This window comes from Sinocyclocheilus grahami, unplaced genomic scaffold, assembly GCF_001515645.1.
Source record: "Sinocyclocheilus grahami isolate Dianchi unplaced genomic scaffold, SAMN03320097.WGS_v1.1 scaffold116.1, whole genome shotgun sequence".
Taxonomy (NCBI): Eukaryota; Metazoa; Chordata; class Actinopteri; order Cypriniformes; family Cyprinidae; genus Sinocyclocheilus; species Sinocyclocheilus grahami.
The window spans coordinates 120,520-143,658 of record NW_015505295.1 but is presented as its reverse complement, the minus strand read 5'-3'; the positions used below and the strand labels follow the sequence as shown (position 1 = coordinate 143,658).

At 37.1% G+C, this 23,139-nt stretch overlaps 4 protein-coding genes across 4 annotated transcripts in view; all 4 read left to right on the top strand.

Annotated features, from left to right (window-relative positions):
- Nucleotides 1-2,744: 2,744 nt before the first annotated feature.
- LOC107589466 (C3a anaphylatoxin chemotactic receptor-like) lies at nt 2,745-3,949 on the top strand. The gene is made up of 2 exons (XM_016277917.1): nt 2,745-2,771; nt 3,289-3,949. The coding sequence occupies exons 1-2, from the start codon at nt 2,745-2,747 to the stop codon at nt 3,799-3,801; spliced, it is 540 nt and encodes a 179-aa protein (XP_016133403.1). The 3' UTR covers nt 3,802-3,949.
- Nucleotides 3,950-14,632: 10,683 nt separating this feature from the next.
- LOC107589465 (C3a anaphylatoxin chemotactic receptor-like) lies at nt 14,633-16,339 on the top strand. Its single transcript, XM_016277916.1, has 3 exons — nt 14,633-14,685; nt 15,227-15,752; nt 15,848-16,339. Exons 2-3 carry the CDS (start codon nt 15,228-15,230, stop codon nt 16,337-16,339), a joined length of 1,017 nt encoding a protein of 338 aa, XP_016133402.1. The 5' UTR covers nt 14,633-14,685; nt 15,227.
- Nucleotides 16,340-17,907: 1,568 nt separating this feature from the next.
- LOC107589464 (C3a anaphylatoxin chemotactic receptor-like) lies at nt 17,908-19,469 on the top strand. The gene is made up of 3 exons (XM_016277915.1): nt 17,908-17,979; nt 18,330-18,870; nt 18,981-19,469. The coding sequence occupies exons 2-3, from the start codon at nt 18,331-18,333 to the stop codon at nt 19,467-19,469; spliced, it is 1,029 nt and encodes a 342-aa protein (XP_016133401.1). The 5' UTR covers nt 17,908-17,979; nt 18,330.
- Nucleotides 19,470-22,727: 3,258 nt separating this feature from the next.
- Nucleotides 22,728-23,139, top strand: part of LOC107589462 (C3a anaphylatoxin chemotactic receptor-like) — a 1,140-nt gene continuing 728 nt past the window's right edge. Inside the window, exons 1-2 of the mRNA XM_016277914.1 lie at nt 22,728-22,734; nt 22,833-22,960. Of these exons, the coding sequence (XP_016133400.1) occupies nt 22,728-22,734; nt 22,833-22,960 (135 nt within the window). The remainder of the gene's footprint in view (nt 22,735-22,832; nt 22,961-23,139) is intronic.

The window sequence follows — 23,139 nt, the reverse complement described above, 5'->3', positions numbered from 1 at the left end:
GTTGGTAATTTGCTATATTTTTTACAAAAATTTTCCAATGCAATCCATGCTGCGCAATCATTTTATTGCATTTTTGTATTTTATATACTATACATTTAATGTGATTTTTCAAACATAAGCTGTTAAATTGCCTATCTCTGCCTTAAATTGTCATGCCTTTTTTGCGTTCTTCTTATTCGTATGTACTATTGCATTCTGTTTTAACATGAAAGGAGAAACACAACTAACTGATGCAAAACAACAGTTTTTGTTTTTCAAGAAGTATCATTGGGTTTTACACCGTGGAATTAATTACCTTCAATTCACTGTTTTCTTGCCAGAATTACACAACCTATTTAGTGTGAGTAAATGCTAAATGTAATGGAAATACTACAATAAGATGTTCTGACCTTTCATGATTCAGCAGAGCAATTCAAAATATATAACTCACATTAGCTTTGCTTTTAAACCAGTTTTATATGCTGCAACCTCTTAGTTGCCAGACAACTCATGTTTATCTTACCATATGGTGTCGCTCAAATACGAGCATGCAATGGCACTTATGATGAATTGCTCACTAAATGGCAATGTACCAGAAAGATATTAGCTAACATTAAGTGAAACACATACAGACTGCCAGTTTTATGAAATGCTGTCACAAATGCATGAATCAGGTGCATGAAGTTGTTTCTGCAGCTGTGTGCCATTTAAAAGCACTTATTTTCTTTCCACTTCTCTATTTTGTTGAAGGTGAAAGGTTCAGTTTTTTTCCAGACAGATATTTTGAAACAGACTCTGAGTAAGAGCTGGGTGGCTTCTGTCACGTGAGAGCCCAATATGGCTTGATTAAACTATATTTAAAAAATATATAAATATTTAAACTATAATTTCAACTGTACATGATATTTTAATAACCACCCCATAAATACACAAGAAAATGGTGCTGGGTGAATAAGAGGAAGTAAATGATGCTTATATTTTTGTGCTCATATTTACTCATGTCTAGTATTGTAGTTCTTGGGAATTATTTAAACATACTTTACACATTACAGATATCATTGTACCTGCATGCATTCCCTGGGAATTGAAATGGCGACTTTGACCTTGCTAATCATTCCATCTGTGAATCAGTTAAAATGCTTAATTTGAACAGACAGACTGTATAGCATTTTCATTTGTCTCTCAGAATGGCCTCCAACGCAACGTTTTCTTGCCAGAATTACACAACCTATTTAGTGTGAGTAAATGCTAAATGTAATGGAAATACTACAATAAGATGTTCTGACCTTTCATGATTCAGCAGAGCAATTCAAAATATATAACTCACATTAGCTTTGCTTTTAAACCAGTTTTATATGCTGCAACCTCTTAGTTGCCAGACAACTCATGTTTATCTTACCATATGGTGTCGCTCAAATACGAGCATGCAATGGCACTTATGATGAATTGCTCACTAAATGGCAATGTACCAGAAAGATATTAGCTAACATTAAGTGAAACACATACAGACTGCCAGTTTTATGAAATGCTGTCACAAATGCATGAATCAGGTGCATGAAGTTGTTTCTGCAGCTGTGTGCCATTTAAAAGCACTTATTTTCTTTCCACTTCTCTATTTTGTTGAAGGTGAAAGGTTCAGTTTTTTTCCAGACAGATATTTTGAAACAGACTCTGAGTAAGAGCTGGGTGGCTTCTGTCACGTGACAGCCCAATATGGCTTGATTAAACTATATTTAAAAAATATATAAATATTTAAACTATAATTTCAACTGTACATAATATTTTAATAACCACCCCATAAATACACAAGAAAATGGTGCTGGGTGAACAAGAGGAAGTACATGATGCTTATATTTTTGTGCTCATATTTACTTATGTCTAGTATTGTAGTTCTTGAGAATTATTTAAACATACTTTACACATTACAGATATCATTGTACCTGCATGCATTCCCTGGGAATTGAAATGGCGACTTTGACCTTGCTAATCATTCCATCTGTGAATCAGTTAAAATGCTTAATTTGAACAGACAGACTGTATATCATTTTCATTTGTCTCTCAGAATGGCCTCCAATGCAATTCTTCTCATGCAGCCCCACTCAGACATCTCAACCCACCATGAGAAAACTACAGTGGACATTGATGCCATTATGGATAATGTTACCATTGTCCTCTACACCATTACCATTATCTTCGGCATCATCGGGAACTCTTTGGTCATCTGGGTGGCTAGCATGCGTCTGAAGCCCAATGTGACTAACATATGGAGACACAATTCTGAATTTAACACGGATGAATGAAACGAGACTGTGACAGTCTTTACAATGGTACACACTGTGTAAAACTCCTAGATCATGTCATTTTCAAAAGTTAGAATTTTCAAAACTGGTTTATGTCCATTTATTTTTTTCCCCCTGAAAAAAATCAGCAGAAATTGGTATTTCTGCTAAGCAAATTGAACGCACTGTACTTCTATCTCTCACAGCCTCATTTCATTCCTGCTAAAGATTAAATATGACTATCCTGGCTAAAGTCTATGGACTTGACTTCAGTTACATGTTCATAAGACAATATTCGAATATCTATTGTAAGCTGCTATGTGAACAGGAAATTTCAAGGCTCATGCCTATAAGTAAGTGCGGTTGTCAATGCTTGAGTTTATACCAGCCGCGCCACGGCACATTTCACAAGCGTCCCAGAAGCGACTCTCTGTGTTGCTTCGCCAAAGATATACTGTATGTATATGCCTCCTTCGATTAAAAATAATGGCTAGTGCCGTGGCTGACATACACGTAAACCTATCAACGAATTTACCGTTAACCATTTAACAGGTTTTTACTGTAGCAGTCTTACACGGCTGTGTTCCCAAACACCAGGCATCCACCTCCGAAACCGCATTTATTGTGTTTTGTCTGCTCGCTCAGAGGCGCAAGTTATTTATTATATGTGAAAATTATTATTTTCAGTAGCTTCTCCTACTTTTCTTAGTGATATTTAGTGACAGTTTGTCAGAAAGTGACGATTTTGTTCTCTTTGACTTGTTGGATGGAAACAGTGCTTTATTCGTAAATGTTTTATGCGATATTCCAATTTTGAGCATGGGCTAGATTCAACTTTGGATGGAAACAAGAACGTATCTTATTCTTTCGTATTTCGTACCACTTTATTTCATTATGTGACAGATGAGTACATTTCTAATTTTCATTTCTAATTTTTGTGTGAACTGTCCACTTAAACATGAACTTTCTTTTAGCATAGTAAATGTGAAATAGTTTGTCATCATTCAGAAATCTGATTTACTTTGTGCAGGTGAAAGAAGCATCAAAGGGTGACAATTCAGCAAAGAACGCCTTGTACAGCATTCGCTTCTTATGTGGATTCCTGTTGCCCTTCCTGGTCATCCTGTGCTGCTACATTATAGCTGGCATCGGGATACGCAGAACAAGGTTTTCTGGAAAATCGAGGCCTCTCCGGATTCTTGCTGGACTGATCTGTGCTTTTTTCTTATGTTGGGGCCCCTACCACTGCCTACTGCTCGTCAAGATGGTGGACAAGAAGAGCCATGCTGTTAAAGTGGGCCTGCCTATTGCTAAGGGCTTTGCATATTTCAACAGCTGCATAAACCCGGTGCTGTACTTCTGCATGGGACTGGATGTTAGGCGACGCTTCAGACAAAGCATATCAGGGATTTATCGCAGAGCACTTATGGAAGAAGGCCACACTATGCAGTCCCAGGAAGGCACTGCAGAAGAAAGCTGTAATTCTATTCCAAAGACTGCAGGGATCGTTCGAGACAGACCTGAGGGCATGACTAAAGTTTAAAAGAGTTTCATTGTAATGTCATTTTTGCTTTTTAGCAGTACCGGTCAGTGAGGAAATATTATGGGGAGGCCAATATGTAAACACTGATTAAATCCAAATGTGAAAATGTTTTTTTTTTGCTGACAATTATGCTACCAGGCTGTTTTTAAAATAAGCTTGATAATTAAGAACTTATGCATTAGCACCATTTTTGATGGAATGAATTTCGTGTCATTTGAATATCCATTCTGATTGGTCGGTTTAGAAATTAAATGTGCATCTTATGGCATGTTGTGCAAAACTTGAACTAACGCGCATGAAGAAAGATGTACCATTGTTTTATACAGAAAATAAAGCTCTTGATCCTCTTGATTTTTTTTGTCTGATAACATCTTAAAAGCCAAATTACATGGAGAAAAAATAATGAATACAAAACCTGAACTTATTTCTTTTCCTGTCTGTGGTTTTGGTAATATAAAGTTTCCCACCTTTGAGCTCCTGCTCCCTCTTCTGTGTGATTAATTGTGATTTATTTATTTATAAAGAAAAGTGCTGTGGGTTTTGAAACTTTATAGGGTTTTTATTCTTGAGTGTTTTTTATTGGAAGATGTTTCTGTTCTATTTTCCTTTTCCTGTCTGCCTGAATGACCCGACTGCAGTCTGATGTTAGGATATTTTTCTTTTAAATATTATCTCATAAGCCACCAGAGAGTTCTGCTTTTTTGGTGGCAAAACCATTAAAGATGTCAGCCACTTTAGCCTGGTGGCTCAAGCATAACAGAAAAAGACAATCAGCATATAGTCTTTTTTTAGTTTAACAAGCAAAAATGCATATAACTGAGAAAGTAGCTTAAGATGTGGTCATAGTTTTTTTTAATGGGCAGTGAAGGGGAAGTGAAAAAGTGTCACATCAGTCAGAATAGTTATGCTTATCACATGAATCTAATTTTTCATTTTCGTCTGAAGTGTCTGTATTTACTACTAATGTTGTTAATAGTGATATGTTGATATGAAGCTGCATCAAAAACAATGTCTTTTTGCCATAGTTTTGTGGTATGATGGGTAGGTTTGAAGCCGTGGTTTTCAGCTGGTGGGTTGGGGCCCAAAAATAGGTCACTGGCCTGATGTGGCAGTTGAAATGTATGGGAAAATAAAGCTAAATAGAATTAAATAGAATGCAGCTTTTTATGTTAAGCAGTTAGCAACATGGACGTGCATAAGATATATCATCAGTCTTGAAAACCATACAAATCTGACACAGACTGTTAACAAGCTTGTAAATCAAACTTCTGTTCTTTATGCAAAGTCTGGGCCTCCATGCAAAACCAGTTCAGGACCACAGGTTTTCAGTAACATTCTGAGTCTTTTGTGTCTTAAATGTAGCATTCAGTATTTAGTGTTTATTACTCTCTGGAGCTTTTAAATGTTATTGGGAGCTTTGCATAACACTTTGAATTACGTTCTTATTTAAGTCAGTAATTATATTAATTGGCTTGATTACATACAGTAAGTTTGACTAATTTCATTAATTTCATACTTATTTGTAATTATAAAGCCTTTTAATCTGAAACAGCACTGTGTAGTGAGACTGAAATCAGCAACTCGCTGACAGAAAGTCAAAGCCTCCTGACAAATGCAGACAGGAAGAAAGAACTTCTGTTTATGCATCTTTTTTCTATCCCTCTCTGTTGTGTTCCTTGCATAATATTTCCTTTTGTCCTTCCTTATTTGTATTCTTTAATTGTAATTTCAGAACTTTTTTTGTAATTGGTAACCTTTAATATCCTTAAAGACCATACATTTTATAAACGTGATAAAAAATGTTAGAATAATTTTTATACAGAATTCTTTTTCAGTTTTTCTATAAAGTTCTTTCTATAATTGTTCTATATTCTGTAGAAATAAGTCACAGAAAATAAAAAAAGACCCTGGTGCATGAAGATGAAACTCTGCTATTTATATATTAGTGCCAATTTTTTCCTGGCCATCTTTTATGCACATCGAATGTGGCCTTCTGTGAAAGCCTGAAGAGGAAGTGAATTTTCACAACAGTGTGGTCATTTTTGTTTTTTTGCTCTTACATTTAGTCAACCACCCGACAAACAAAAAATACAAGTGATAAACATTGGAAAAAAAAAATTAAAAAATTAAAGAAGATATTTTTAAAAGAAGAAGAAGAAGAGAAAATAAAGAAGAAATTTAACCAAGCATTTCAGTGCTAAAATACCCCCCCTAAAAAAAAACATCATGAGAATTGGTATGTGCTGTGTTAATTATTACATATTTCTTTTTTATAATTCAACTTTTTTTTATTGTTCAACAGTCAAAACTTCGTACATCACCACAGTATTCAATATTCACCTTTCCAAACAATTACATATTCAGCCACTAGTGTCACGAATTCAGTCCATGGACTTCCGTTTATTCACCACCAGAGGTCAAGCTTTCCATTTCATTGACTCTCGCACAACACAAACTGTTGCATAGCACCCCGGACTACATATCCCATCATTCTTTGCACGATTTGCACACTGCACTGATTGCACACAGCTGTTTCTAATCACCTCACTCACTATATAACACCCACTCTAACCCCATTTCTCTGCTGAGTATTGTTTAGCCTGTACCCCTTTCCGAGTCTCTGTGTTTTCCTTGTTTTGCCTTGCCTGTTTTTGCGGTTTCTGATCTTTGCCTGTTTTCTTGGATTTCTCCCTCTCGTCTCGCCCCTTTGATTCTGTCTCCTGATAGGTGACCTACACTAGCCCTAGGACTATTCTTGTGTTTTGCCCGCCATATACCTGTTTGCCATTGTTTTGACCCTGCCTGTGTACTATGTCTCTTTAATAAAGCCTGCAGATGGATCCACACGTCTCACGTCTCGTCAGCCCCGTTACAACTAGTCACCATCAAAGTAATAAAACAAAAGCACATGGAAATGTAACAGTTGTTAATGAGTTCTGCTCATCAATCACACCATTTTTATATGCTGCCAAAAATGATCCCATGTTTTTTTCATTTCTCCCTCACTCTGCAGTCTCCCCAACATGCACTCATATGATGCAATTTCAATCATCCCATCAATCCAATCTTTCAAATCTGGGGTTTTGGGGCATTTCCAATTGCTCACGATCATCCTGGCAGCTGTGATACAACCAATTTTAATAAGGGTAAAAGCATTTTTTGCTATATTAGGTACAGCTGATTTATCTCCAAGAAGGCATAATTGTGGTTCCACAGGTAAATTAAAGCCCAACCACTCTTCAAGTATTCTCAGAATTTTACGCCAGAATGGCTGAACTAAAGAACATTCCCAAATCATATGTAAATAAGTGCCCTCTTCTTCCTTACATTTCCAACAGAGATTATTTCCAGCTACACTCTAAAACAAATGGTGCTATATAGCACTAAAAGCGGTTCTTTGGCTCGTAATCATAGGGGAACCACTTTTAGTGCTATTTAGCACCTTTGTCAAATGGTGCTATATAGCACCTTAACCACTCCAAAGAATCGCTGAAGAACCATACAGGGACGTAACAGGTTCTTTATATGGTAGTGGTGCTATATAGCACCTTAACCACTCCAGAGAACCGCTGAAGAACCATACAGGGGCTTAACAGGTTCTTTATATATGGTAGTGGTGCTAAATAGCACCTTAACCACTCCAAAGAACTGCTGAAGAACCGCTGAAGAACTGTTGAAGAACCTTTTTTTTTTAGAGTGTATCACCATCCTGTAAAGTCTAGATGGTGTATAATAGTATCTATGTACTATTTTTTAATGAATGAATTTTCCCCTAGCTTCCCTTATGTTCTTACCCACATTAGATAAGATGTCCAGCCAGTCATCATCATGAATATTAATCCCCAAATCCTTCTGCCATATTGTTTTCAGGTTATTACAAGTATCTGCAGTTACATTAAGCATTGATTTGTAACACATAGAAGCAGTTTGAGTTCTACATGGTAACTTAAGATAGGCATACACAGGGTTATCACTGGCATTGAATTTGTTCTTAACACAGTGTCTTATCTGCAGATATTTCCAAAAGTTTCCTTGGTCCACAATATTATGTTTTTCCACCAATTCAGAATATGACAGAAATATTCCATTCTCATATAGATCGCCAATTACTGTTACCCCTTTAAGATGCCATTGTTTCCAAAACACCCCTTTTTTGCCTATACAGATTTCAGGATTATTCCACAATGAAGCATATGACTGTTTATGATGTGATGTCTTACACAGTTTATGAATTTTGCTCCAGACATGTCTTGAGTGTATTATCACTGGATTTGAGTCCCATTTAGCTCCAGAACTTTGCGAGAGAATACTAATGGGATGAAATGGTGAGGCAAGTTTCTGTTCTATTTTGATCCATTCCAACTCAGAGTCTGTCTCACTCCAATGTTTAGCCAGTTTGGCCATTTCAAAAGAGAAATTATACATCCACACATCCGGTAATCCAAGGCCCCCCTTGTCCCTTGGGGAAATCAATTTACTCATTTTAATCCAAGGTCTTTTTCCTTCCCACAGAAAATCCTTGATAATTTTATCATATCTTTTGAAGATGGGGTCTGGAATGTTCACATGTATCATCATGGATATGTAATTGAACTGTGGAGCAATAACCATTTTGACAACATTCACTTTACCTCATAGAGAACGTTTCAGCTGTTCCCATTTGTCCACATTATTTTACACATTATTATCTTTGACAGCAGTGGGTCATAATTCAACATCATTATATCTTCCAAATTCTGAGTTAGTTTAACCCCAAGGTACTTCATACCCTTTGGAACCCATTTAAAGCCAAATTGGGTCACTGTATGGGCATGACATGTTCTAGATATTGGCATAGCCTCAGATTTCTCCCAGTTTATTTTGTATCCTGACACATTTGAATATAACTGAATAATTCTCATTAATGGAGGTAAAGATTTGAGAGGGTCACGAGATAACAATAAAATATCATCTGCATATAGCATTAATTTGTGTTCCATCCCCTACCCCCCTTACTCCCATAATGTTTTGGTCTGCCCTAATCATAATGGCCAAAGGCTCTAAAACTATTGTGAATAATAACGGGGACAATGGGCATCCCTGACGAGTGCCCCTTGAAATAGTAAAAAATGGGGAAGTCATGCCATTTGTCATCACTTTTTTTATATTTTTATATAATAAACTAACCCATGTCCTAAAAATATGACCAAACCCGAAATTCGACAGGACTGCAGTCAAAAAGCCCCACTCCACCCTGTCGAAAGGCTTTTCGGCATCTAGAGATATAGCTGTGATCGGGGTGTTCTCTGAAGCATTTAGCCACATCAGGTGAATTAGCCTTCTCACATTATCGGCTGATGACCTTCCCTTGATGAAGCCCACCTGGTCCTTGTGAATTATACCTGGTAGAACCTTCTCCAGCCGTGAAGCCAAAATTTTTGCCAACACCTTACAGTCCCACATTAATAAGGCTTACTGGTCTAAAATTAGCAGGATCCGTTAAATCCCTATCCTTTTTAGCTATCAGTGTTATCTATGCTTCCATAAAAGTACTAGGTAACACTTCAGCTTCAAACGCCTCTGTATAGACTTCTGTTAAAATTGGAGCCAATATGTCGACATACTTTTTGTAGTATTCTGTAGTGTTGTAGAAGCCCATCTGCCCCCGGTGATTTGCCAGGCTTCATAAAGGTTATTGCAGCTCTGACCTTTTCTTTTGTAATGGGAACGTCTAGAGACTCTGATTGTAAGACATCTAATTTAGGCATCTTTATATTAGAAAAAAATTGTTTCAGTTTTCCTTCATCTGAACTACCTGAAGATGTATATAATTGTTTATAGAAGTTCTGAAAAACCTCATTTATTTCTTTTGTCAGTGAGACCATAGTATTCCCTTTCTTAATGGCCAGAATAATGTTAGCAGCGTTTTGTTGTTTTATTTGTCTGGAAAGGAGCTTGCCCGCTTTTTCACCTCCTTCGTAAAACCTAGTTCGTAGTCTAAATAATGCATACTCAACTTTTTTATTGTATATATCATGTAACTGAAATTTGTATTTACAAATATCCTGATCATCATTAGAGTAAAGTCTAGCCAACTCCTTCTCCATTATACAAATAGTTGTTTCCAATTTCTTAACCAAATCTCTTCCTTCCTTTTTCTTTCTTGCCGCTTGAGCAATACATTTCCTTCTAATATATGCCTTTGAGGCCTCCAATTATTACATATTTCTATATTCATATAGATATTATGTATTATGAATTGCATTATGAATTTACTTGTATGATTCTTTGATTATTACTTTTCATATATTTATTTATTCATTTATTATTTGCTAATTTATTCATGTATTATTAACATACATAATTTATGTATTCTACTCAGCTGTGTGTGTCATGCATACGTGAGGATGATTCTGTTCAAGTCTATCTTCTTTAGTATTTCTGCGAATTTGCTCTTTAAATATTTTCTTGGAAACCACATCAAAGTCTGAAGGTGTATTTATTTTTGATCCAGAGATATCAGGAGACCTGAGCTCATTTAGCTCATCTTGCTTATCTTCTAAAGGTGTTAAAACCCACAATGCTTTTGGATGCTTTGCAGACTTATAGCAGTAGAGATGTGCAGGGTAAATAATATCTTTATAATACCATATGTCTGACTAAACATGACTAAGCCCAAGGGTAGGGGGGCCCTGTTTGCCTAGCTAAGTATGACCAAGCACAATTGGAGGCTTACCTTTCATTTATCAGATCTTGCTGAAGGTATAAGAATGTATGGACTTCCTGACTTACACTGAAAACAATTATACTATTTTTTTAAGGTAAGTGGTTGCAAACAATTTATTTTAGCTACTTAAAAAAAAACATGTTTAAAGTTAGTCAACTAAATTAGTTTATTTAAATGTAGCTAAAATAAATTGATTCCAACCACTTACCTTAAAAATTTTTTGTCAATTCAATTAATCTTTTTTTTCAGTGTAGGGGCTTTTCTATACTTTTACACTTCTCTTTGCTTTTACTTCTCCTTTTCTTCTCTCTATTAGGCTCCTATATCTCCTATTGATTGTTTGTATTTTAAAGGTAGACTTATTTGACTCAAGACCCAGATATAAATATAGTGTTGTATTACTCAAATAATCTATTGTATTGTAAAATGATTGGATTGACTATATTCATTCAAACTCACGTTTGAATCATCAGTGGCAAATCCTTTAAATGAAAACGTACTTACAGACTGTGAGTCAGAACAGCTGGCATTGTAGTCTACTCTACCAGGATCAGGAAACAGTCCTCCATAAAATGCGCTGCACATATCTGAATATTTGGTTTGAACTGTTCTGGAACAGTGTTGTAAATACAACTTAACCACTGATTTCTAGTCGTGTCCTCTTTTGGAAGGCCAAACAAAGTAGATTCGCTTTCACAACGAAACACATAGCGGGCTTGAGTGAGCGGCGGCCGGCGGGCTAGAGCGAGCGGAGGCCAGCTTGAGTGAGCGGCGGCGGGCGGGCTTGAGAACGGTACGGCCGCCGGATTTGACGAAGGAGCGTCCGGCGGGCTTGCGGCAACCACATGTGACAACCCTGGGCTGGACTCCGCTTTGTCCACGATGAAAGCCGATCCAGCGATCCACAGCGCGAAGTTGATGTATTTCCTCAGCTACCAGCACGGACCAGCTCCAGGCATGACGAAGCGGATATCGTCCTCTTTTGGAAGGCCAACCAAAGTAGTTTTGCTTTCACAAGGAAACACACAGCGCCTTCACGACATGGTGGCGGCAGCAACAATACTACAGCGAGAATAAAGGTTACGCCTTCTTTCTTTGCGTGAACAAATCGTTATGCAAATCTTCCCACATCATGACGTAGACATGTGGTGGCGTGTTAGAACGAGCTGTTTTAAGAGGGCGTGGTTGACTCTTAACTTTTATAAAGAATATCTCTTTGGATTTGAGACTTTAGTTTTTGCAACTTTACAGATCTTCGTTATGCACCAAGAGCTTGTAACACTCCAAAGAGAAAGGAAAAATTTAAATTGCATCATATGACCCCTTTAATTAAATAGTAGGTTCTAAAATCATTGCCTCTTTCTGAAGAACATGGGATTTGTATATTTAAGTTTTTTTCTTTTTCTTTTTGTTTTTAGGGGTGTAAACTATATTCGTGAAAGATGGCACTTTTTTGTGACTTTTTTCACAAATCTCTTATACACCATCTCTGGCACAGCTGATAAGCATGAAGAACTGAAAGCTAGGGTCAGATTTCCCAACAAGCATGTGCACGCACACACGCACACATCCACATAAATGAACCCTGGAAAATATCATTTGTTAGATTAGTCCGTATTCTTACTTGGACAAAGATACAAACATGCCCACACATGGAGACTGTTTACCACCAGCATTTACCACAGGGTATATCACACTTGACCACAAGCTGGCACTGATATCATCATACAAAAATAAATGTATAGATGGAACCATGGAAAAAAAATGAAGGTGTAAACTATCTAGCAAAGTCCTATTCTAGCAACAACAAAACAATACACATTTAAATAAAACGGGTCATCTAACTTATACGCAAAGTCGTCAACATTTCCACCAGGACATTTTTTTCCATTGACCTTTGGAATTTGATGATAAACCACTAGCGGTGGAACAAGTGATTGTTCGTTCAAATACATGGCACAAAACAAAAAGTTGTGCAGCTCCACCACCAGAGGGCCACCTAAATACCGACAGACATGTCACTCATTAGGGGAGACTGAGGATGGTAACATGGGTCAGTTGTAACACATCCAGTTTCTCAAACAAGGAGCAAGTTACAAATCACCTAATTCACTTCACACTTTCTCAGTTTAGTCCTTATTCCACATATGAGAATGTAAATCCCTGTGGCAGGCACAGCAGATTTTAGAAGAAAAAAACTCATTTTGAGGTAAAAAAACAAAAACAAACAAACCCAGTGGTGTCTCTAAATGTTCAAGTGTTCAAGTTCAGTTTTATTATGGCCAATTACGTCTGACATTAACACACATGCATGTTATTCAGTTTTATTATTATGTTGCTAATGTATCACATACACAGAAACATACACCAATTATGCTTTAAGCTTAAGCTTTTTTTTTGTCATAGTCCTTGTTGCATAATGTTACATACATTTTGTCATAATCACTGCAAAATCTTGACTGCGTGTCTACAGTTCTGAATAATTCACATTCTGTTATTATGTACGTAAGCCTACTTAGATTATGTATTATTATGTAGAATTATTATTATTTTTTATTATGTATTTATTTACTTAATTAGGGTGACCATAAAGGTCCTCTTTTTCCTGGACATGTCCTAGCTGGGATTTCTAAATTACTTAAAATGTCCGTATTTTATCTTTGTTTTCCCATTGACAAGCTTATACATTATATATACAGTACATGTATTTGCATTGCTTCGATTGTGCTCTGTAGATCCCACCTTCTCACACACCCAGGGGCTTAAATTTCATCTAACAGTTGGAGGGGACAATAAACAGGGGAAGTCGTGGCCTAATGGTTAGAGAGTCGGACTCGTAACCCAAAGGTTGTGGGTTCGAGTCTCATACTGGCAGGGATTGTAGGTGGGGGGAGTGAATGTACAGTGCTCTCTCCCACCTTCAATACCACGACTGAGGTGCCCTTGAGCAAAGCACTGAACCCCCAACTGCTCCCCGGGTGCCGCAGCATAAATTGCTGCCCACTGCTCCGGGTGTATGTGCACTTTGGATGTGTTAAATGCAGAGCACTAATTCCAAGTATGGGTCACCATACATGGCCACATCACGTCACTTTTTAAAAAAAATATCTCAAGAGCAATTTTTGAAGGGGACACAAATAATCCATCTAAAATTGTACTTGTAAGGACATGTATACACAGAGCCTTACTATTAGTGCAGCAGGGAGACTGTGCCAAATTAGACGACGTCAAGCTGTTGTGGTCACGCCGCATCAGCGGTCGTGTCCGTTGTAGACGTTACTATCCATCACAGTATTGCCAAGTCTGCGGTAATGGAATTGGGCTACTTTATCACTGTTGCAGCGGGTTGTTTTTCATGTCCGCAGATTGAAGCATCCCCTATAAGGTGTATTTTAGCCCCCAGAACGCGATTTTACCGGGGGGTCCCCTCGAAACGCTCTTAGTTTGGGCTACTTTTGAGTAGCAATTAGGCGGGTTTTGTTGTGAAAACCTGGCAACCCTGTCGGTCAAGCAGGTAATGTTATTATTGCTAACTCATCGAAAAATGCATTGGACTGTATTAAAGAGGAAATAATCACTTTAGGGGGGGGGGTCCTGTCCCCCCTGACCCCCCGGGATTTCCGCCTATGCACACACCACGATTGGTTGATTATGTACAACGCCTGCACGCTATTGGTCAAAGTACTTTTCAGTGACTTCCTTCAGCAATTCAGCAAGCAAGCTGAAACCTGAGCATTTTAGAGAATTTAGTAATAAGACATAAGGTTACACTTGCTGTTTTTCTGCAGTTCTGTTCATTCAAAATAAATAAATAAAATACAACCCTGACATTGTGGCACAACAAAAGCTAAATATATAGCACACACTTTAACAATTTAAATGGATTTGTGATTTCTCTGTACTTAGAAATCTGCAGAATTGAATGTATTTGTAGACAAAATGTGCACGTCTCCTCCCTCTTCCTGCCTGTCTTCCCTTGTTGCTAAAGAGCACACTTTAGAATGACTGAGCAAAAGATGCAGTGAGAAAACCTGTTCAGCATAAAACAGTTGATAGCAATTAACACTCAAACATAGTCTGTGCTGAACATATTGACAAAGGATTTCGCAGTGCTGTTTATCCTGAGTCCAATAGTTTGGGCTGATTATTGCAAAAACGCCTAATGACACTGTGTGCAGGTAAGAACATAGCAATTCATCACCAGATTTAGTTAACCATTTTGAAAGACATTTTACAATACAGGATTAAGGACAAGGATTAAATCATATTTGTTGCATGAATAATGTATAAAATATGAATGTTTAAATGAAAAATATTAAATAATTTTTCATTTGAAATCAAATGTAATAATATAAATGAAATACATTGATTCAATTGTAAATATATAGAGTGAATGACATCCTAAATGTAATGGGAGCCAAAAAAGTAATAAAGAAAAAAAGGTTTTACTGGTTACCAATGAGTTAGCAAGGAAATTCTAAATCTATAGCTGAAATCAATGTTCCTATTATGACTTCTAAGTAAACGCTATCAGTTTAATAACCTGTGTCCTCTTGGTTGCCAGACAACTCTCATCATGTTTATCTAATTGTGAGGTGAAGCTCGTGAGACTAGCATGGTAACCGCACGCTTATGGTGTACAGATTGAGTAGAAAGATCAAAGTTGAGTGCATAAGCATATGAAAAGGCACCTTCTAAGGATTTATCTGTTGCTTGTAGAATGACCTCCAATACAACTCTTTCCCTTCCCTCCAACTCCAAAATCTCAATGTACCATGAGAAAACGACAGTGAACATTGTCTTCTACACCATCATTGTTCTCCTTGGCACCACCGGGAACTCTTTGGTCATCTGGCTGGCCGGTTTCCGCATGAAACCCACCGTCACAAATGTTTGGCTGGTTAATCTCGCTGTAGCGGACCTGATCTTCTGCTTGACACGAGCTATTTCTCTCACCAAAATCATTTTCTATGACCACTGGCCTTTCGGAGTTTTTCTCTGCAAGTTCAATGGTTTCTTCAAGTACGCCAACATGTTCTGCAGTGTTTTTCTTCTGGCCGTCATCAGTGTGGATCGAGCACTCTGCGTTTGCCATCCAGTGTTCACCAGAGAACGACGGACGTTATGTGCTGCTCGTGTGGTCAGTGTGGGAGTTTGGATTGTGGCGGTGATCTTTAGTTCACCGTACTTTGTTTACCGGCAAGTCTTTCCCGACAAGAACAATTTGAGCCACTGCTCATTCAAGGTCAGAATGGCTTTACAGATTACTGCATGCACAAACTTTCAGTACATTGCATTAAGATTGTATTTAGTATTATGTATTTATAATTTCATTAGCAGGAGAAAGGAGCAGCAGAGGGTGGGATTTCATCAAAGTATGTCTACTATTGCATTCGTTTCATCTGTGGATTCTTGTTGCCTTTCCTGGTCATCCTTATCTGTTACATAGCTGCTGTTGGGATACACAGAACGCGGCTCTCTGGAAAATCGAGGCATCTTCGGATTCTTGCTGTATTGGTCTGTGCCTTTTTCTTATGTTGGGCTCCATACCACTTTCTAGGGCTGGTCAAGTTGGTGAATAAAGACAATGAAGCAGTAAAAGTGGCACTGAGTATGGCTTCAAAATTGGCCTATTTCAACAGCTGCATTAACACGGTTCTGTATTTCTGCACGGGACTGGATGTTAGTCGACGCTGCAACCAAAGCCTGTCTGGGATTTTTCATAGAGCGCTTATGGAGGAAGGCCAAAGTCTCTCACGGCAAGGCACTAGAGAAGAAAGCTGTAATTCCATTCCAAAGACTGCAGACATTGAGTTTGTCACTAAAGTTTAAGAGATTAATATCTAGATTAATATCAAACAAAATAAAAAGTTAATGCTTTAATATGTAGATTGAGCCTTTATGAAAATATTGCAAAATACTAGTAATATATGTCATTTTTTCATACAAATGTTCGTGTCAATCGTACATTTTTATGATCGGCTATTTTTGCTTACACATGTTCGTTTGTTAATTAACAGGATGACATTGGCCAGAAGAGAAAACGGAAATTACTTGTAGCCTAATATGGGGCACAAATTTTAGACCGGGATTGCATGACGACTGGGGTTAATCTGAGCTAATTTTTTATTGTTCATTATATTCCTGTAATATTTGCCTTTGCAATAAATACACAGTGTATAAAAAAGGTGTCTGATGCAATGACTATTCATTAGAAAAAAATCTAGAATTTCAATAGTTCAGTTCAGTTCAAATTCTGATATCTTCTGTGATTAAATAGTGAATTGAAAACCTTAAAACTTTTGCTCTGGCATTACTGAGCACACTTAACTAACATCTGCAGTGACACTGCAACATTAAAGGTTGAGCAATATTGCAAAATAACAAAGTGAACAAATACTACATTGCTCAGAAGTGAGACTGACAATAATTTCACAGAATATTCTGTGATTTTGATAGAAAATATTTTATATTAATTTGCATATGCACCTAACCACTTATATGAGATTGCAAGTAGTCAAGTGATTTGAATATGATTCCTCTGCAGCTTTGAATGAGTTGCCTTCCAAATAGGCTATGTCATAAAAAGCTGTCTTAAAAGTAAACCTCTATTAAACGACTTTAATTGTGAATGGTGCATAAGGAACAGTTGATTAAATTAATGATTCAGTTAGCAGAAATGTATATTACAAGTTATTAAGATGAGCTCAAAAGACTTAAATGGTGTTCTGTATAGGAATCATACAGAATTGGTAGGCAGACCTACAAAACATAACTGCTATATTCCAACTTTTTTGGAATCGGGTTTGTATAATATTTACATACATTGAGATATTTTAATCGTGGACTAATTAAAATAATCTTTACAAAGCTGTTGCCTACATTTTCTTTAAAAGACTGTATTTTTATGAAACGTTTACCTGAACATTAGCTTTTTAACTTTGACTTTGGTCGAATTAATTGTATTTATAACACATGCTTTGTTTGTTTCACAAAAATAGTTTAATGTCAAATAATAACTGGCAGACTGTACCTCCACAGGCCCCCTAATCAAAAGACTCTTCCAGAGTCTACCTTGTTGTTACATTTTGGTTGTGAATTTTTGTAACTTGAGCATACAATATAAATACATGAATAATTTATGAATTTGCCAAAACCACACTTCACTTACATCATTTGTGTTTACGCAAACAAGCAAAGATCTGCACTTTTGTTCATGTCACCTCCCTCTTCCTGCCTTTCTCCTCTTTGTCTGCAGTGAAGACATTTATGAATGACCAGATCCATTACACCGAAAAGGGGAGAAGAGAGCAACGGCAAGTCATGTCAGTGAACGAGCAACTGATTTATTTATCAGCATAGCAAAATGACCTTATAATAGTCAAACACAGCTGATGACTCATTCACAAAGGATCATCCAGTGTTGTTCCCTGATGGTTTAGTCTGTTTTGGGAAAACGCTGATTTGTACAGGTAAGAACATCTACATCATCTACATCTACAATTCTGTATAGGTTTTACTATTGCTTTGCAATGCAGTCAGTGCAATAAATGCTTGTAAGTATCTATGATTTGAATACACATCTGACATAAGAAGTGTTCTTAAAAAGTTTGAGCACAACAGGATTTTCTGCCATCTGATACACATTGTGATTGCATCTTCTTGCAAAATGATGAACATTTTTATCTCTTTCAACATTCAAGAAATTTTTGAGAGAACCCATGGTGAATTAATCTTTCAAGTTAGCTTAGAAATTGACATCAAGACAGATCTGTTTTTTAAACTGAAATAACATTCATCGATTTATCTCTCTTGATTGTAGAATGAGCTCCAATATAACTCTTCTCCTCCACACCCACTCTGAGCTCTCAAACACTACAGCGGACATTGAGGCCATTATGAATAAGGTTAGTATTGTCTTCCTCAACGTCATTGTTCTCCTTGGCACCACCGGGAACTCTGTGGTCATCTGGGTGGCCGGCTTCCTCATGAAGCCCAATGTCACTAACGTATGGCTGGTCAATCTTGCCGTAGCGGACCTAATCTTCTGCCTGACACGAGTCATATCACTCATCTCAAGTCTTTTCTTTAACCATTGGTCTTTCGGAGTTTTTCTCTGCAAGTTCAATGGTTTCTTCAAGTATGCCAACATGTTCTGCAGTGTTTTTCTTCTGGCCGTCATCAGTGGGGATCGAGCGCTCTGCGTCTGGTGTCCAGTGTTCACCAGAGAACGACGGACGTTATGTGCTGCTCGAGTGGTCAGTGTGGGAGTTTGGATCGTGGCGGTGATCTTTAGTTCACCTTACTTTGTTTACCGACAAGTCTACCTTGGCAAGAACAACTTGAGCCAATGCTCGCTGGAGGTCAGAATGACTGCACAGATATATAAATAATCATGTATATGCATGATTTTATTTAGTAAATGTTTATGTGTCATCATTTTGAATGACAGACTTTATAATTTTGTTTGCAGCACAAAGCAGCAGAATCAGGAGACAATTCAGCAAAGTATGTCTACTACTGCATTCGTTTCATCTGTGGATTCTTGTTGCCTTTCCTGGTCATCCTTATCTGTTACATACTAGCTGCTGTTGGGATACGCAGAACGCGGCTCTCTGGAAAATCGAGGCCTCTTCGGATTCTTGCTGTATTGGTCTGTGCCTTTTTCTTATGTTGGGCTCCATACCACTTTCTAGGGCTGGTCAAGTTGGTGAATGAAGACAACGTAGCAGTAAAAGTGGGATGGAGTATGTCTTCAAACTTAGCCTATTTCAACAGCTGCATTAACCCGGTTCTGTATTTCTGCATGGGACTGGATGTTAGTCGACGCTGCAACCAAAGCCTGTCTGGGATTTTTCATAGAGCGCTTATGGAGGAAGGCCAAAGTCTCTCACAGCAAGGCAATGGGGAAGAAAGCTCTAATCCAAAGACTGCAGATACTAAATTTGTCACTAAAGTTTAAGAGATTTTACTCTCTATTTCTTGCTTGCTCTATTTCTTGGTCTTCTTGAATGCATTGTACAGCACTTTGGGCTGCTCTTGTGGCAGTAGAAATGTGCTATATAAGAAAATAAACTAAACTAAACTTACTTGTCAGGCCTATCAGATACCACAGAATTTAAAAGCATTTTTTATTATTAATATTTAACAGAATGAAAAATGTATGTACCTTAGTGTCTGGTCTTTTGTCTAGCTTTAACCAGTATTTGGAGCCTTTAAGAAATATATGGTAAAATTCAATTTTAGATAATTTGTAATATTATAGTCTATGTAATCTAAATTAATGTATGTTAATCCAACAGTAGGCACATCTATATTGTGATGATTGATTATGTTTGTGTCCAGTAAATAATAAGATTATGTATTTAAGCCCACCTGAGGCAGAAAGAGAAAAATAAGTTATTATCAGCCTTCATTTTGTTTGTTTTATAATATTTACCTGCGCAATAAATGCATGGCTATGCAAAAAGCTTCTGCTGCAATTTATCTTTGTTAGCAATACTGTTGTAGTCAAGACCAAGACAAGACCAAGACCAAGGCAGAGTGAGACCGAGTCAAGACCAAGACCAAACCAGCACTCCTAAAATTAATCTGAAAGATCCACATTTACTGCCTGAAAAATATCTAATATTTAATCAATAAATACAACTAGAATAATAAGGCACTATATATAGAGCTGGTACAAAACAAATGAAATCACTAACAACAGAATTCATCTTTGCACTGCAGAGGCAGCACAGAAACTACATCTGAACTGGTACAATTACAAGTGCAGAAATATTGTTGAGATCAATGTTTTTAAAGTACATTTTTTGAATATAGAAATATGATGGAAAAATTTAATGAATATGAATATCAGACAAAAACCGCCAATAGGCTATGTGGTGGAAAATCACTTGACTGAGTCACAGAATTATTTAATGATTCTTTCAAAGCAGCTGATTTGTTTAGTAATGAAACGCCGCTGTGTTGCTCCGAAACACACAACAGTTCTGCTATGGATTTGTTTGGAACAACTTTCCTTGCAGAAATAGGCAAAGAAAAAAAAAAGATTTCTAAAATGTAATTCACTTAATATTAATTTCTACTATCATGTTTTGCAGTCATGCTCATATTCGTGAAATCAGCTCTCTTGTTCTTGTGATATTGCTTATAATATAAAAACAAGATCTCACACAAGTACTTTTCTTAAATAATACCTTGAATTTTTTGGGCGTTTGTATTCATTTTGGTGAAATTCTGACCGGCAAAGCAGTATCAAATGAAATCATATTAGAAATAAGCTATTGATTACATATGAAGCAGTAAGTTTTACATTATCACTTTAATGACAAATTAATCAGACAATGCACCTGCAATTTAGTGATATCCCCGCAGTTGTGGTCTTGACTGGTCTTGCAATAAAATCCCAAGTCATTTTAGTTTGAGACTAAGACAAGTTTGAATACAAATAAGGTTGAGACCGAGACAAGACCAAGACCTTCAAAAAATGGTCTTAAGACTGGTCTCCAGACCAAGGCCGCTCTCAAGTACTACAACATTAGTTAGCAAAAGAGCCACAACATGTTTTCCCAGTTCAAATGTCTTTTGTGTTAAAATGGTAAAACCTGTATTTAAGTAATCACTTTTTGATTAGTCCTCAGAGTGGATGTCATGGAGAAGAGTTGTATTTGAGGTCATTCTACAATCAAGACAGATAAATGTATTAATGTTCCTTCGGTTTTTCTGTTTAACAACATGTATCTGTTTGTTCATGATGCCAGTTTGTAAGTCAACTACAAAGACTAAGTTGCCTTGAGTGCCCACAGGAATTTCTAAAATGCTTGAAGAGATACAATTTTCATAATTTTGCACATTGGACGAGGTTACACCTGGTCTTGTAAGAATTGCAAGATGAACACAACTGTAGTCGTCGGCTTTTCAAATTGGTAGTTTGTATACATACATACATATGTTTACTATTAATGATGTGTTGATGAATTAATGTGAGTGTTCTTAGCTGTACACAAGTGTTTTTACAAAACAGATTGACTGCTGCAGTAATCCTTGGTGAATGGGTCACAAGTGTCTGGTTCTTTGAAATCACACCAGTGTGAGCTCATCTCTGCTTTTTAGTGTCATTTATTTGATCATTTATTCCTTTTGCAGACAAAACAGGACAAACAGGAAGTGGGAGGAGAGATGTATGTATATACATGTCTCCTCCCCCTTCCTCTTTGCCCCTTTATGGATGTATTCTAAGAAGGTTGGAAAATGTGTTAAAGGCAAATTGTACATTCTCACTCTTCTCTCCAAAACTATCTATAGTGGTTTGATAATATTCAAGTCAGCTGACTGAGCTGCCAGGGCAGATGCTGAAGTTCATCTTGGTGCTCCAACTGTTCAGGTTTATGATCGTGACACCATCTTTTTAATATTTTAGCATTGGTGTCTGTGATTAAAGGTTTTTCTTCATAGATTCTGGCTTTGTGAAGTTCTCTGTGGTCAGTTTTTGCAGAAACAAGGTGAATATTGAGATTTGCTGTTTCTGCTTCAGTAGTTTTGTGGTTCAGACCTGGTCCTTCTTAGTGTTTGATGGTTCCTATCATTCATTTTAGATTTTCACTCATTATTTTTCTACTCTGATCAAGTCTTGCCGTGTTTTGTGTATGCAGTCATAATCAAAGACTGTTGTTCTTAAAAAACAATTGGGCTGTTAGGGTTATAAACGCTCCTGCTAAACAGGTTACCAAGATTTATCATATTTATGTCACTCTCAAATAAAAATATATTAAGATTTTTAACTTTACAACTAAATTACTCCATATACCAGTAAGGATTATTTTGAATTGCTTTGCAATTTAAGTATCATAATCAGGGCTGCCAACTTGGACAAATTCATTGTGAAACTCTCACAATGAAAACAGTTCTTACGCTTTCATCCCACAAATTATTTTTGTCATGCAGTCACTGACGTGACATCCATCTCTATGAGTTTTTGCTTTTTATAATGTAATGTAGAACATATAGTTGAGCAATATCAGACAAGGAGGAAGAATGCTGTTTTCTCCAAATATCGGCTGAGCGAATGAATCAAAAACCCATTCAAGTCAGTAGTCACTTGCTTCAAAAATTGTTTTAAGTGCATTCATGCCACCCCTGAGCTGCATTAAACAGTCTGTGTAAATACATCTAATGCCATTTTATATATTGTTTTGTTTTGCATTGTTTTCATGCAACCATGATATGTATCAGGTGGTAGAAAATCATGTTGCAAAGTGCAAACTAATGTACTTTTAAGAGCATTCATTGTTCAACAAGTGTAATCACCATGCAAACACTACAGTGGACACTGAAGACACTGTGAATAAGATCAGCATTGTCTTCCTCATCATCATCATTTTCTTAGGCACCATCGAGAACTCTGTGGTCATCTGGGTGGCTGGCTTCCGTATGAAGCCCAATGTCACTAACGTTTGGCTGGTCAATCTCGCTGTAGTGGACCTGATCTTCTGCCTGACACGAGTCACTTCACTAATCAGAGATTTTTTCTATGACTACTGGCCTTTTGGAGTTTTTCTCTGCAAGTTCACTGGCTTCTTTAAGTGCGCCAACATGTTCTGCAGTGTTTTTCTTCTGGCCGTCATCAGTGT

Coding starts and splice junctions, on each gene's coding strand:
- LOC107589466 (XM_016277917.1), top strand. CDS start 2,745: ATGGCTAGTGCCGTGGCTGACATACAC. Junction 2,772..3,288: donor GTGCCGTGGCTGACATACAC/GTAAACCTATCA, acceptor TACTTTGTGCAG/GTGAAAGAAGCATCAAAGGG.
- LOC107589465 (XM_016277916.1), top strand. CDS start 15,228: ATGACCTCCAATACAACTCTTTCCCTTCCCTCCAACTCCAAAATCTCA. Junction 15,753..15,847: donor TGAGCCACTGCTCATTCAAG/GTCAGAATGGCT, acceptor TTTCATTAGCAG/GAGAAAGGAGCAGCAGAGGG.
- LOC107589464 (XM_016277915.1), top strand. CDS start 18,331: ATGAGCTCCAATATAACTCTTCTCCTCCACACCCACTCTGAGCTCTCA. Junction 18,871..18,980: donor TGAGCCAATGCTCGCTGGAG/GTCAGAATGACT, acceptor TTTTGTTTGCAG/CACAAAGCAGCAGAATCAGG.